This window comes from Leptonotus elevatus, chromosome 12 (assembly GCF_054856555.1).
Source record: "Leptonotus elevatus isolate MCC_2025b chromosome 12, RoL_Lele_1.0, whole genome shotgun sequence".
In the NCBI taxonomy this organism is placed as follows: Eukaryota; Metazoa; Chordata; class Actinopteri; order Syngnathiformes; family Syngnathidae; genus Leptonotus; species Leptonotus elevatus.
The window spans coordinates 6,515,706-6,531,233 of record NC_141250.1 but is presented as its reverse complement, the minus strand read 5'-3'; the positions used below and the strand labels follow the sequence as shown (position 1 = coordinate 6,531,233).

Below are 15,528 nucleotides of genomic sequence, written 5' to 3'. Positions count from 1 at the left end.
AAAGCCGATATCTTTTTTGGTTTATGGGCTGTAATCTAATTGTGAGGGGGGAAAAAATCACTTAATTCAGTTGTTAAATAATGGAAATTTGAGGCATTTTTATGTATTTATTTAAAATATTTCATGTTAAGTAAAGAAGAAAAAAAGCTGAACATATTTGAGTGAATTTCCTCCAAATATGAGTAACAAAGTTGTGAGGGACTGTTTTGCATATTAAATGTATTAACCTATAGTATTTCAAGTCAAAACACAAACAGAATGCCTTTGTGCATCAAATACAAGTGAAAAGACAATATAGTAGTTATAAGTTTAGTAATGACTCATTGCTGAATTTTTTGCCATTAAAAAAAAAAACACTAAGGAGGACACACTTTTGGCACAAATATGAGGGTGGAAAATTAACAAAATTGCTATTCATTATTTTAGTTCATTAGTATCATTATTTAACATATTTACATTCTCTTAAAAAAAAGCACAACACATTTGTCATTTGTAGACATTTCAGCACTTAAATTTGAGTACAACATTTTTTTACAAGCTACTTTCAGATACACATAGAAAGTCTTGCCTGTTGTGTGCAGGCAGGGTTGAGGACACAAGTTCAGGGAGGCAGGAGAACTAAGGCGGGTAATGTGAACTGAACAAAATTGTTTATTCACAAAAACACTAGAGGGTACTGGTGAAAACGCAAGAAAACAACTAAATACTAAAAAGGCTAACACTCAAAGTAACAACGAAACAAAACATGCACCAAATTTGGCTGACGAAGACTGAAAAAAAAGAAAACTGGAAACTAAGCCTGTTTCAATGTATTCGCACAAGTTTCTTACCGTTTGGCCAGTTTGTCCACACGGTGGTGCCATTTCGGAGATTGAAACCGATCACTTTTGGAACTGGGCTCCAGAGTGGAAAGATTTCAAACCATACGTTCCAATGTGGACACCATATGCGGATATTCCTCCAGTTTGATGACGTATGCTCCAATTCTTGCGTGGCTGCGCGCGAACCGCCAGTCTGTCAACAATGGCGGATAGCCGTGTAGTTGTCGTTTTACGCAACCTCCTTAGCTATTACAGCAAAATACTTTGCGTGATGTTGTACTTGAATCACCCGCCATTGTCACTTCTCCTGTGTTCGTCTCACTGATCTGTATATACTACTAGATAGCAGATAGCCCGTACACACCCATGCAAGCCGTTGAAGCGACAGGGCGGCCATCTTACTACTCCCATCTCAAGCAGACTACTGTATAAACAATTTGGACACACGACACATGTCTTGAAACGTTTCTCTGTGTACAAGATTCTTTTGAGGAACAAAGCCGACTTTGCTTTCGTGTGAACAGGGCCTAAATACAAGCCAACTGACGAGACAATGAGAGACACCTGGACAAGAGAGAAGTGACTGGGGGAGCTCATTGGATGACACAACTAGGGATTGACGAGCACAGGTGCAAACAAGACCTAACGAGCAAGACAGGACACAAAGACAGCCATAACAAAAAAACAAACAAACCAAAATATAATGTACACAAACACAAGTCATGACACCTGTCACTATATAATATAATATGTAATAAGATTAAAAGTGCAACAATGTGTGACACACAAAACACAAGTAATAATATTTATATGCAGAACAACCAAAATCAAACAATAGTAAATTACTTAAGTACTTAGAACATTGGTATTCCTGATATGATTGCACACATGCACCGCAATATAGTGTGTTCCATAGCGTTGAGCTTTGGATGGGGCCCATTGTCATGGAAACCAGCCAGGAAGCTACAAATGGATCCCACTGTGATAGTCGTTAGGGGAGACGCATTTGCACAGTGGGTCATGTCAATAGCATATTGATGCTAACAGTGATGTTTAGTTTTCTTGGTGTATATGGCCAGATGCTCAAAGTATTTCTCTGACATTATGATTCATTGACCTGAGCAACATAGCCTACATCCAGATAAGAAGCACACGCTGGAGTCAGTCATGTGATTTAGAGCTGGGGTAAAAACATGGCTGCAGCACGAAATCGAATCATGCGGGGGATGAAAGACAGCGGAGCGCCCAATGCTAACAAGATATGGAGGAAAAGCAAAGAAAGAGGGCATCTCTCTTCTTTGAGTGCTTTCAGCAATCCTTTCATACATAATAAAAATTAACTGCATCATAGCCCCCAGGCAAAGATTAGCATCACTATCATACTGCAGAAGAGTACATATGGGATGGACAGATGGATGGTGTGTTTGGAGTTTGTGAAAGATCTCTTAGAAAGTCTTCCTAGATGAGTGGAAACTGTTACCTTTACTTCGTGAAGGTGAGATGGCCACATACCCTAAAAATGTTATCCATCACTCGACAGCACTGAACACTGACATAACGTTTTTGTTGCGGACTAACACTCTCTGTCTGTCCCCATTTGAACCTTGCACATCGGGCAAACAGCTCAAGAAGACTGATCAGTAACAGCCTCGCTCCTCCAAGTTTCTTCCTGGTACAGACTGTCACATGACACTTGTGTCTGCTAACTCTCAGCCCGTTGCACAGTCTTTCAATTCTATTTACTCTTTTATTGCTAAAATAATCTGCGTGTGGTGCTAACGCGAGGATGATTTTATGCCTAGATGATAACGGGCCAGACTCAGAATTTGCCTTCAAATGTTTGACAGTGCAACAAGAATTTAAATTGTAGCAAACGCTAGCTCACATTTATCCATCCATTCATCAACCAGCAATGTGAACCATTACCAATATTTCATCCCCCAACAGTCAAGTGGAAGAATGTGTGAACACTCACGTTGACATAATGCAGCAGATCCTCCTCCTCGTTGACTTTGTATGTCTTGACACCGTACTGCTTAGCCAATCGGAGGATGCGATTCTGTGTCGGACCGACATAAGCCCCACCCAGGTCCACCCATTTGGTCTCCTTATTCTGAAATAAAACATAATTTAAATATATTTAAGACAGCGAATTCTTAAAAGTTATAACACCTTTTTTTTGTTGCCTCAAAGAATTGTTATGTTGAAAATTTAAGCAAATGCGAAATAACTTCTTCAATTTTATCCAACAACTTTATGGTCTTTGATGGAAGTTGCTCGTTTTTCATGTTAGCAAGAAATTCTTCAGGCTAATATTATCTCAGGTCTAGGTTCTTACCTGCACAGTAAACGTTCGACCGCCAACTCTGTCGCGGGCCTCCAAGACCACGGGGCTCAGTCCGCTCTCTAGCAACAGCTTGGCTGCACTTAACCCTGAAAAGGGAGGGAGGTGGGGGTCCTAATCAGCCACAACTTTTTGCTCAGTTTTCTGGTTAATCATGGCAACTTAGTTTTGGTTCCTAGAAGGATTTAAAAAATGCATTAATCCACCAGGATTGTACTTTTGGCTACAATGTGACACGAAATTCTGGTAAGGTAAGCCGTTTTAAGGTAAGAAGAAATCAATAGAATGAAGCTCCAATAACTGAATCACAAAGTAGTGAGGGAACACTGTGCTATTTTTCTTTCACTTTTCATAAAGTAAAAAAAATGGTACAATCCTGTTAGCTCATGTCATGTCATTCGAGGAAAACCATTAAGTGGTCTGCTATCATCTTGTCAAACATTTCAGTTTTTTTTTTTTTTATCTGGTAACGACAGAACTCATTTGACATCATCCTCTGTGGAGTAGATGTGGCCTGCTAGCATGGCGTTGGACAACTGTCACTATATGTTCTGTTTGTTTTTTGTTTTACTTTTGTTAAAAGAAATGCTCTCGCTGTTGTACATTTATATTACGGTTGGGTATCGATTCAATTTCCATTTTTCCCGATTCGATTGGATTCACTTCAATTCAATCCGATATCGATTCATTATGGCACACCAATTCTTCTTAAATTCAAGGACGGGATTAAAACTCCACAAATATTGCATTCCAAAGTACATTTTGCGGAGACAGTAACTAGTCAAATAATTTAGTTTATTAATAAAAGTATCACGTGCATTAATCACTTAAGTGTTACACAAAAATTGACATCAGCAAAGATGAGATGAAAACATTTTCATAATTCTAATTCAATAATCGTAAATATAAATTAAAAAGATACTGAATTGTCTTAAAGTGCAATTAGTCAGGTATTTCATAAATGTAAGAAAATACTTTTAAATTCATGTGAACAGTAAATTTCACGAAAACAATAAGATAAAAAAAGTGATCTTTAGAATTCTATTTTCTTAAGAATTTATGGTAAACGAGATATTAAAATAATCGATTAATGGTTTTTGGAATCAATATCGGGCTTGAAAAGGAAAATCAATTCAATATCGATTATTCGATTCTTTTTAAACCCAGCCCTAATTCCTATTGTCTGACGTCACATATCCTGTGGATGAGGACAAATTCACACGCAAAATTTGTCTTTGCTATTTTCAAAACTTAATTTCCTTTCTTTCTTTTTATTTTTGCTGTTAAACTAGGATTTTAAATGGCACAGCCCAACTGTCATACCTTTAACTAGGAAATGGTCTACTAACATGTGGATGGACAAATACAAACTCAATCATTTCAATCTTGAGTAGCAAGATAGATCGATTCTATTTATGTTAAAACTTGTTGTTACGACCCTTTGTATTGTTTTAGGCTCTGGTTTCTACTTAGTATGCTTCTCTAGTCTTGTCAGCTTGGCCCTTCTCTCCTTGTGTCCAACCAAGCAGTTCCTTTCCTGCACTTTTGTGCCCCAGTTGTTTCTTGTTTTGACCATTCATCTCACTTGTTTTCATTGCTCTCATAACAATAGGATTAAAAGGAGTAGGATTAACTGACTCATATTCCGACTTGAAATGTACTGACCTGTGGTAACCGCAGTGATGAACACATGAGAAACACACCACAAATCAGACAGCGGGTGATCATGTGATGGGACAAAAGTGGGCGGGTTTCACACTCTGGCAGCCATTCACATGGGTGTGGGAAAACACACAGGCATGCACACACACACACATACACAGTGTCTGGCTGGGTGGTACACGACAATGTCAGTTGAGGAGCCCATTTGTTTTGATTTGTTTCAAGTGCATACCGCCATCAGTGTTGTTGCTGGTTCATGTGAAATAGGAATTGCGTTCCTGAAAACACAAAACTCCCAAAGACACGTGCAGAAAATATACGATACACTGACGTGATGAGTTCGAAAAATTCCAGGGAATTTCACATTTGGAAACTTCAGTGAGGATTAACAGGAATATGTGTGACTTAAAAGTGAAAGGTTGGCTCTCGAAAACTCAAAGATAGCTGAGGAAAATACATTTCAAATAACAATGACAAAATCGCAAGTCACATGTGTACATGTGTGTATGTACTCACATTCAAAGTCATCACTAGCGATCAAAGGTTAGCTAAACGTCACATTTTTACTCGTGACTGCCACCTCTGGCCCAAAGCGTAACTTCAACATACCAACTGTGGAAAGTTAGCAGCTCATGCGTGCAGTGTGGAACGCTAGCTAACACCAAAGGCTAATGCTGGCACAACACCACATGTCCGCTACTCCGTGGGGAACGCGTATCAGTATCGTTCATTCTGTAATCTTACCGATTCGACATGTCATCATCATTGCTATCTCTCTTTTTTCTCTCTTTTTATGAATATGTGCGTGAGTGTGTGCATGTGTGCGTGCGTGTGAGTGTGTACTCATTAATTTACCTAAAACCTATTAAAAAATCCCATACCGTTCACCTAAACCGAATACTTGAGAATCCAGCTAGAGTCGTGAGGTTGTCAGAAGACCCGAGGAAGGATCAAAGAAAAGAAAGGAAAGTGAAATCCAGCACCGACCAGACATCACCTACTACCCACCGGGTTACCAACCAGAATCTTTCACCAACCCCAGAAACATCTAAATTTCAACAAATTAGGGAGACCTCAAGAGACATCTATTCATTTTCCATAGCACTTCCATGGTGTTGTGGTTGTGCATTTGCATTACGATCAAAAGTAAAGGGCCAAAAACAAACTGTTACTTCATTCTGATCACTGTTCTTCAGTGAGGAAAGCATTAAAAATAAACATTTGGTCTGGATTTCAATGTGTGAGGCTTAGGGTTAAGAGCCCAAATAAAAAAAACATGGCTCTTATTCATTTTTACAATGTTTGTCTATCCTTTGGTCTGAATTCACTTTCAGGCTTCCTGCTGCTTCCAAATCCCACAAAGCCAGGCTGAAGCTGGAAAGGTTTATACTACTTTAAACATAGTTTGGGCTGCATTAAGCCAACTAGCAGCCCGTTCTTACACAAACACGCTCAGCCCGTCCAGGCTTTAGAGAATGCATTAGCCGTGGACACAGCGGCCATCGCAAATCCACAACGCTATTAAAGTGATGCTATTACCTGTGCCGGGTTGGAAAAGGTCATTGTCTGTCTTTGGAAACAAAGAGCATCTGTGCAGCGCTTGTTTATGCCTGCAGCCATTCGGCGGCCCAAAAAAAAAAAAATAGCCTTCTCTTAGGATGTTCCTTTGATAAGAAAGCTTGTTAGGCCTGATTGCAAAGCTCATATTATTCTTACATTAAAAAACCCACAGAGAGCAGATAGGATGCTAAGCTATCTAAGTGCAAGACAAAAAGGCGGACATGATAGTAAAAGCTTTTATCTTTCGGATCAACTGGGTAATTTGAGCAAATCAATAGGAAAACAAATCTGGCTTTGAAGCGACAATGACTGCAGGGTATTGGGGCACTGGCCACACCACCAGGTTTTTACAGTGTAAATACTTACTGTAATGCCTTTGCATGAAACAGGAGCTGCTGTGGACCACAACTCACGTCCAGACACTCACATGTAGAGTCACCGACGTCATACTACACCCCATCAGGCCAAAAGCCTCACTTCTTAAAGGTACGTGCATGCACACAGACACTATCATGTACAGTATTTTCTTCACATTACACACTTAACTTTTTCAATACACGTGACGTATCAATACGTCATAAGCTTTTATTTTTGCAAGAGTGTACAGGAGGGTCTGGCGCAGCTCCTGCCTGAAGGATTAGGCTTGACTGCAATGTTATTTAAAAGAAACGGCTAGGCTTGGGGAGTAACGGAATACATGTACCGCCGTTACGTAATCAGATTACATTTTTTTTTAACTGTATTGTTACAGAGAGAGAGAAAGAGAGATAGCATTGCTACTAGAGCTCTACAGTGAGGCGGGGGAACAACTAGTCGTGTCCGACACGCGCGAGCAGTTTAAAAAAGCTTCACGGACGGGAGGAGGAAATGGCGACCGGTATTTACCGTTTGGAACTTACTCAACTTGCTGAAGGAGCGAAAGTCTAGCGGCATGCTACGCGCTCAGCTTGTTGCTAGCCCGCTAACCTACAACCATAATGTGAGTTCCACCTTCCAAACAAATCTTCCTCCCACCAATTCACTATTTAAACATCATACACAATATATACACGGCTAAACTCTATCCATCCATCCATCCATCCATCCATCCATCCATCCATCCATCCATCTATCTATCGACCTACCTGTCTATCTAAACTGTGAGGTGTGGTTGCTTTCAGTGACAGTTCGAAAAGACCTAGCTAGCTAGCTCCCTAGCAGGTAAATGAGCACCCGGAGCTAGCTAGCTAGCACCTTGGGATAAAGCCACTGTGGCAGGGTTTTTACTTTCTGGACTTGGATTTGTCACCTCTGCCTGCAATAAACAGGGGTTCACTGTAGTCCGAACACTTTGTTTATTTATGCAAATAACATTTTAATGATTGACTACATTGCCCATATGATTATTTACTCCACAAAAGCCAGATGTTTTATAGCGGTGTTTTATGTATTTTACTCATTAGTTCATATACCAAATCTTCTTCCTGTTTACATTCTTCGGACTAATAAAAAAGGAGAACAATGATGTGTTATTGTTGTGTAGTATAACGTAATAATGATCAGTTTTGAGCTATTCAATTAAGTATTTTATTTTCTATATATTATAATTTGTTCCATGTATTTTGTATTGCTCACATAGCTAAATCGTGCTTTCACCAGCTTTCTTACATGCAAGTTCAAACTCACACACACACACACACACACACACACACACACACACACACACACACACACACACACACACACACACACACACACACACACACACACACACACACACACACACACACACACACACACACACACACACACACACACACACACACACACACACACACACACACACACCTTTTCATGCTCAGCAGTGGGCAAAAAAAACAGCGACATGCCGTTGCCTCGGCAACAGCGGCGTGCCAAATGGTTAAGAAGGAGTCACACGCACACGCACACACACACAATATAATATAGCGATGATAACAATAACAATGCATTCAATGCATTATTTCTTTCTACAATGATTCAGAGGGTTTGATCCATGCTGTTGTCATATTTATGAATTAAATATAATGCCCTCCACCACACATACCCGTGGAACTCAGAATCTGTCTGCCTGCACTTCAATCTAATTCATCAAAATCACGTCATACTACCTGCGCCAATACTTAGACGCAATTCCAGCAGAAGTAAGGTTTATTCTACTTTCAACCACCAAATTGTCAAGCGCGCCAGAGGCGTCTAACAAAATGGCCTCCGTCCGCTGGAATGTCTCGCACTGCACAGCGCGATCTGCCAAATTCCAAAACACACTAAACGAGGCACGAAAATCTAGATGCACCTATTTTTTTTTACACTCGAGTACACCTATGCCGCCGACATATTTAGACCCAATTGTATTAAGATATGATTGAAATTCAGTAGACATATGAAGTTGAATCAGCTGCTTGATTCCAATAAATGACAATGAAATGAAATGTGTGTTCTCCTTCCAGGAAAGCAAACAAAAACAATCCACTAGAAGCTAAGTAACAAGTGTGCATCTTCAATCACGATACTAAGAAGCTAGATATTGATCCATATGGGCCAATTACAATTCCCCTCGGGTCTCATGTCCTTGGATGAGGATGCTGACCACCTGACCCGCACATTTCAATGATAGGGAGAAATTCAAATTGTTAATACTGTACATCACAGCATATTATAGGAATTTGCATATACCACCTCCCTGAGGCAGTGAGTGACATAGATTAAAGGCCTTTTAATGTTATTATTCCATTAGTGTTTAGTCCAGCAGAGAAGGCTTTGTTGGCCCTCACAAACCACCACTGAAATAACGACATTCAGAAACACAAAGGCCAGTAGACCAATGAGGAATTTGATGACAAGATAAATATAACAGCACCTGTTTTCCATCATCGCCCTTTAACAACTTGCAGTGCTCTTCGTCTATCTAAAAGGATGTTAGTCCAAACTCTCAAAGTAAACTGCTGAAAAGTTATTTGGCAAAGCAAATTCTTCAGGGGTACATGAAAGTGCTGTCATTGCACACTGAGTTAAACCCCAGGAAAATTGAAGGAATGTTGCATGGGCATGTAGTGCAGCAGAGTGCAGCCAAAGTTCTCCAAATGGAGGTTAAAAAGAAAGAAAGAAAAAGTGTTGTCTCCTTTCCATGAATGGGCTCTATACCAGTCTGCATGTTTGCATATTTACATCCAGAGATGCTGCAACAGGTCAGGCAACCCAGGAAATTGCTCATGACCCTGAAATGACTGTTGACGCAAATGTATTTGGGTCGTGTACTGTATTCATTGTTGCCGATCAATAATAGATGAATGGGAATGAAGAAAGGGCATTCTCCTGAGTTCGAAAAGTCCGTTTGTGATGGGTTAGGTGGGGTGGATGCTCCATCAGCAACTATTTGGTACTGGGCAGCACAGAAAGTTTAACAAAATACTTTTCTTTTTTTTTTATTGTTAGCAAAATAGCACACCAGCTAATTAACTAGTGGAGACATAAAAATATATGCTTATCAATTTATTTATTTATTACTTGGTTGTGTTTTCGGGTTTAGTTTATATAGTCTAGTTATGTAGGTGAAGTTTGCTTTCAATTTTGACAGTTTTGTTATTCATCATTGTATGCGTCAAATATTTAATCCATTTATTTCTTATTCAGCATCCTGGTGTTTATTTCCACCCCCATTGACCTTCTTGGCTGTGGCCCCCAGAGGGGTCTAGAAAATGCCTGTGCTTACACCCTCTTCCCACTTTCACATCCCCCTGACACTCCTTACCCATTTCCTGCCCACATTCTTTGCTCCCCCTGCTGACACAAAGCAAGAAGACGAAGTTCCCCCTGCTTCCTCCCTCCTTTCTCACTGTGATAAGTGGCTGTCACAAGGCTTTATTGTCGCCTCATAAAAGTCATTCCATCCCCGAGGGACCGCTGGCCGGAGGCGTCGGTCTCTAGCAGCAAAAGGACAATTGCATTTCAAATGCGGAGGGAAATGGTCATCGAGCTGACCGTGAGGGTTTTATACGTGTAAACAAATGATGTCGTTACGAGGGGCTAATGTGACACACAAGGGGGTTGAATTATTGAATTAGCTTGTTTCTCCACCATTTGTTGTTTACACTTGACTAGAATTTGAAGCGACACTGACCTAAATGTCTCTGTCTGACAAGACGAACGCTCAGTTGGAGCCAGCACAAAGAGGGCGTCGGCCAAGAGGAGCCGACAACACAAAAAAAGCATTCACTCAGTATCAGAGCACAAATCTTGCAATATCGCACCCCACTACTGAAAACTTGAGAAAACAAAGAGGCGCGGGTGCATATTGACACGCAGCTCGCTTCATAACATGAGTTTGAAAGTGTAAGCAGCAAATGTAAATGGTTTGCAGTGGGGACAATAGAAGTGTGGATCAATAGGCTTCGGAGGCTCCAGTCCTAACAATGTTTTCCCCCATTTAATAAATTGAGCGGACTGTTGTTTTGTTATCCTGTCATTCAGAATTGTTTGGAGAATCACTAAATAGTCTGCTTAGTACATGCATTTCCCCAGGCAGTTAGTTCATCAAACCTTTCTGTATACAATCGACCGATACAAGAGCAAAAATGGTAGCCTTTGCACTTTAACTATCTTCCAGTGTTTATGATACAGCACCGATACTGATACTGGTCTTGGCTTATTGGCTCCTCTAATACTGTAGACAGATTTTCCCAGTTACTGGAGCTGTCATCCACTTATGACAAATAAATGCCTTGCTCAAATAAATGCCTCTCTTTTCCCATCAGGAAAATAGTGTTGTACAGTATGTGTAACTATGACACTTCATAGACTCAGTTATCAAAGGATTATCTGCTGAGCACATTTGAACTCTGCTGATAGCCAAAACAGCAGCACTTACTGAGCCATTTGAAAATCCTCTCAATTGAACAACAGTGAAGTCAAGTTTCTTCAGATTAAGGATGAACTTTTGTTACAGTATGCGGAGATGGCATCTTATTCATAAGTCACAACGAGCATACCTGTACAGTGTACACTCCGACTGGTGGTCGCTCCACAATGTTGTGTGCATTCACGTTTATATTCCGGGGGGCAACACCACCACCTTTAGTGCTTCATTGTTTAATGTTTAACATTATTTACAAATAAAGCCAAAGCGCCATCAACTGTAGATGAGTAGCAAAAATAAAATAAATGAAGATGGATAGGGAGATTCACCTTTACACATGTTGTACTTTGTGCAGTTATATTGAATTTAACATGAAACAGCTTTAGACATTATTATTATTATTATTATTAAAACAGACTTTTTTATTTTTTTATTTTTTTTAATTTAAAAATGGTATGGCATCCCACAGCAGCTGTGTGGCCAGGCAGGTGATTAGCATGATGAGGACGTGCCAGGCTTTACAGCTGTTTGTGGTTCTTCCACATGCTTACAGGGGTCAGTGATTGTTAAGTGAATGAACTTTTTAAACTTTAAACATCCAATCCACCAAGCTTGATTAAAAGCTATTTACATAAGAGACAACAGTATGTGAAGCTTGGTGATTTATCTTCATCGTACTTGATGGGGGTTAAACATTAACAGGTAAATCCAATCTAAAAATTAACATTATTCGAATAAACAGGAGAAGGGTCTGTATATCATTCTGTGGGATGAAACTATGGAACAGTCTATGTGAGAACTTAAAACAATATACAAATATAAATCAATTTAAAACTAAATATAAAACTTACGAGTTACAGAGGGAATGGGAGGGGGTAGACAACCACTAAATGATTAGGAGTGTTGCTGATTTGTTGACTACATATTTATGTTTAATATGGTTCGTGTTTTGTTATTGTTAGCTTTTTGGATCTGGGTTGTACTTTACTATCTTTTCTGTGGATTTATAATGTTCTCTGATTTCTCCGAGTACTTATTTTATATTATTATTATGGAGTGATTCATTATTATATATTTTTGTATTTTTTATTTATTTACCATTGATGTAAATCCACTGGGAGGGGATTTAATAAGTCTTGCGACTTCTTCACCCTCCCTTTTAAACATGGAAAAAGTGCTTTGTTGAATTTTGCTTGTTTTGTAGCTATTTTATTTTGTTGTTGTATGTTAATTACTGTTATTGTTTTTACTTGTTCAAATAAACTCAAACATAAACAAAAGTCTAATTTAAAAAGACTTAAAATAATACATTGATGTCAAATGAAAATAAAAAATGTTTTTTTTAAATAAAAATGCCAAAAATAACACGGAACATACAGTACTATAAATACATAAAACAGCACCATAAATCAATTGAAACACAACTATCAAAAATAATTTATTGTTATTTGTTATTTTCATATAATCTTGTGACGTTAAATCACAGCTTCTCAATAAGAATGACTTGAAGGTATTATTTGCACACTGCTGCTATTTTATCTCTAAAATGTTCCCCAGCAAGACTAGTCTGTGTAATTAAGCAAGCAAGCCAAAGGATAGCAGAGACCGAGAACCCCCACCCATCCACCCCTCTTCCCCCTGCTCTTATGTAATGCAAAGTCTGTTTGCTGTGTGTGGATGATTAGCTCTTATTCAACATGCGCCGTTCTGCTGCTGCTCATCATGCACACATAATAAGACCTTATTTTGTCGCATAAAATGTCGTCTACATGTGTTTGGGGGAGGTACATACGGTAGTAGTATGCAGAGCACACGGTGCAACAGTTGTCTCCTCCCATCCGTCCTCGCTCAAGCCAATTTACTTTGTTGCTAAGGTAAACAATCATTGTTTCTTGAAACATGTCAAAGTGACGCGTTGCTCACCAGATATTCCTCCGCCGACCACGATCACGTCGTAGGTGTTGCCGGGCGCCGTCATTCTGCTCGATGCTTTCGTCGTCCTGCCTGCCTGCCTGCCTGCAGCTGCTGCGTTCATGGCACCGGCGCATCTGTATTATAAACAGACACGGGTGGGCGGGAGTTGGCGGCGGGAGGGGGGCGTGCATCCCCCAGAGAGACTCCGCCCCTAGATTGGTTGTAAAGAAGTGCTTATCTTTGACCCCTCGTTCCAAATAAAACAATGCAGAATAAGCACTAAAATTATGTACATAAGTAATGAATAAATAGTCCCAAAAAGGCTAGTCGTGTTCCAAAGAAACCAAATATTGAATGAAAAACAAACCAACAATTAATAAATGTTTATCTACTTGAATACTATTTGTATAAATTTAAGGAAATTAAGCAAACAATGGATTAACTTCATATTTAATATTTGGAAAGAAAATAAATTGTATATTTACATATTTTGTATTTAATTAAATATTTACCAAGTGGCTGGAATATTAATCAATATTTACATACACCATAGTCATATGTTTAATTAGTTTTTATTGCACTTTTATACAGTATTTTATTGAATTACTTTTAAGTAGTGATATGATGTGAAATTGTTTTTTTTACTACGTCAATATATTATGTCATGTGTTTGTGTTTGCTGGATGTCAAGGTGCATGATAATTATTTGTAGTTTTTGTGCTTGAGGGCATGTGCACTTTTGTTGTATATTTTATACAATAAAAGTATCAATCTATCTATCTATCTATCTATCTATCTATCTATCTATCTATCTATCTATCTATCTATCTATCTATCTATCTATCTATCTATCTATCTATCTATCTATCTATCTATCTATCTATCTATCTATCTATCTATCTATCTATCTATCTATTTTGGGATAAAGTTAATCATATTAAGTTAATGTTAATTTAGTACTTACTACTACTATTACTTATATTTTGACATTTCTGCTAAATCAATTGGTATTAAAGAATATTTTATTAGCAATACAATTAAGTAAAGACTGAATCAACTTTATACATTATTTCTGTAAATGTTTACTGTTTTGGGGGAAACACTAACAGTTTGTGAATGTTGGATATATCTATATACTATTTGGACAGAACTGAATAAAATACCCTGTTGGATGGAATTCATATTTAACATTTGTGAAATTAATAAATATAAATTATTATTATTATATTATTCACAGGTTGATAGTTAAATCCAATCCAAATACAAAATTGAATCTAATAATTATAATTAAAGTTAAGTTGAGGTTGGCTCTATATAATACTGTATCTAATATTCAGTCCGATTTATAACCAGGGGTGCACAATACAATTTTGGCACCACAGGCTGTTGTCTTTTTTCACCAACCTTATGGATGAATTGTGGTGTTAAAGAAATACAGCCACGGGCGTGCAGAGACCTTTGGAGGGGCAGGTGCTCAAAGTTGAAAAGGAGGCACATGGAAACTTTTTGGGGGGCAATAATAATAATCATAATAATAATAATCATCATCATCATAATAATAATAATAATAATAATCTTCTTTTCCTTTCGGCTTTTTCCTTCAGGGGTCACCACACACCCCACCACTGTCTTACAGTCCTCATACATGTCCTGCACCACTTCAACATACTTCTCTGCCACTCCAGACTTCCTCATACAAAACCACAGTTCATTTCTGGGCACCCCGTCATAAGCTTTCTCCAGATCAACAAAGGCATAATGCAGCTCATTCTGACCTACTCTGTACTTCTCTATCAACATCCTCAAAGCAAATACTGCATCTGTGGTACTCTTTTTTTTTTGGGCATGAAACCATACTGCTGCTCACAAATGTTCACCTCTGCCCTCAGTCTAGCTTCAACTACTCTTTCCCATAGCTTCATTGTGTGGCTCATCAGCATTATTCCTCTGTAGTTGCCACAACTCTGCACGTCTCCCTTGTTCTTAAAAATGGGCACCAACACACTTCTCCATTCCTCAGGCATCTTTTCACTATCTAAAATCCTGTTGAACCACCCAGTCAAAAAATTCTACTGCTACTTCTCCTAGACACTTCCATACCTCCACAGGTATATCATCAGGACCGAGTGCCTTTCCACTCTTCATCCTCTTCGATGCCCTTCTTACTTCATCCTTACTAATCTTCGCTACTTCCTGGTCCACAACAGTCACCTCTTCTACTCTTCGTTCTCTCTCATTTTCCTCATTCATCAACTCTTCAAAGTACTCTTTCCATCTTCCCATCACACTACTGGCATCTGTCAACACACTTCCATCCCTATCCTTTATTTCCTTAACCTGTTGCACGTCCTTCC

The 15,528-nt window shown here is 38.9% G+C and overlaps 1 protein-coding gene across 1 annotated transcript in view; it reads right to left on the bottom strand.

The window, feature by feature from the left end:
• Positions 1-13,256, bottom strand: part of maoa (monoamine oxidase a) — a 34,593-nt gene extending 21,337 nt beyond the window's left edge. The window contains exons 1-3 of the mRNA XM_086091361.1: positions 13,184-13,256; positions 3,160-3,254; positions 2,797-2,934 (exon numbers count right to left, since the gene is read on the bottom strand). Of these exons, the coding sequence (XP_085947487.1) occupies positions 2,797-2,934; positions 3,160-3,254; positions 13,184-13,238 (288 nt within the window). The 5' untranslated portion in view covers positions 13,239-13,256. The remainder of the gene's footprint in view (positions 1-2,796; positions 2,935-3,159; positions 3,255-13,183) is intronic.
• Between the last annotated feature and the right edge of the window lie 2,272 nt (positions 13,257-15,528).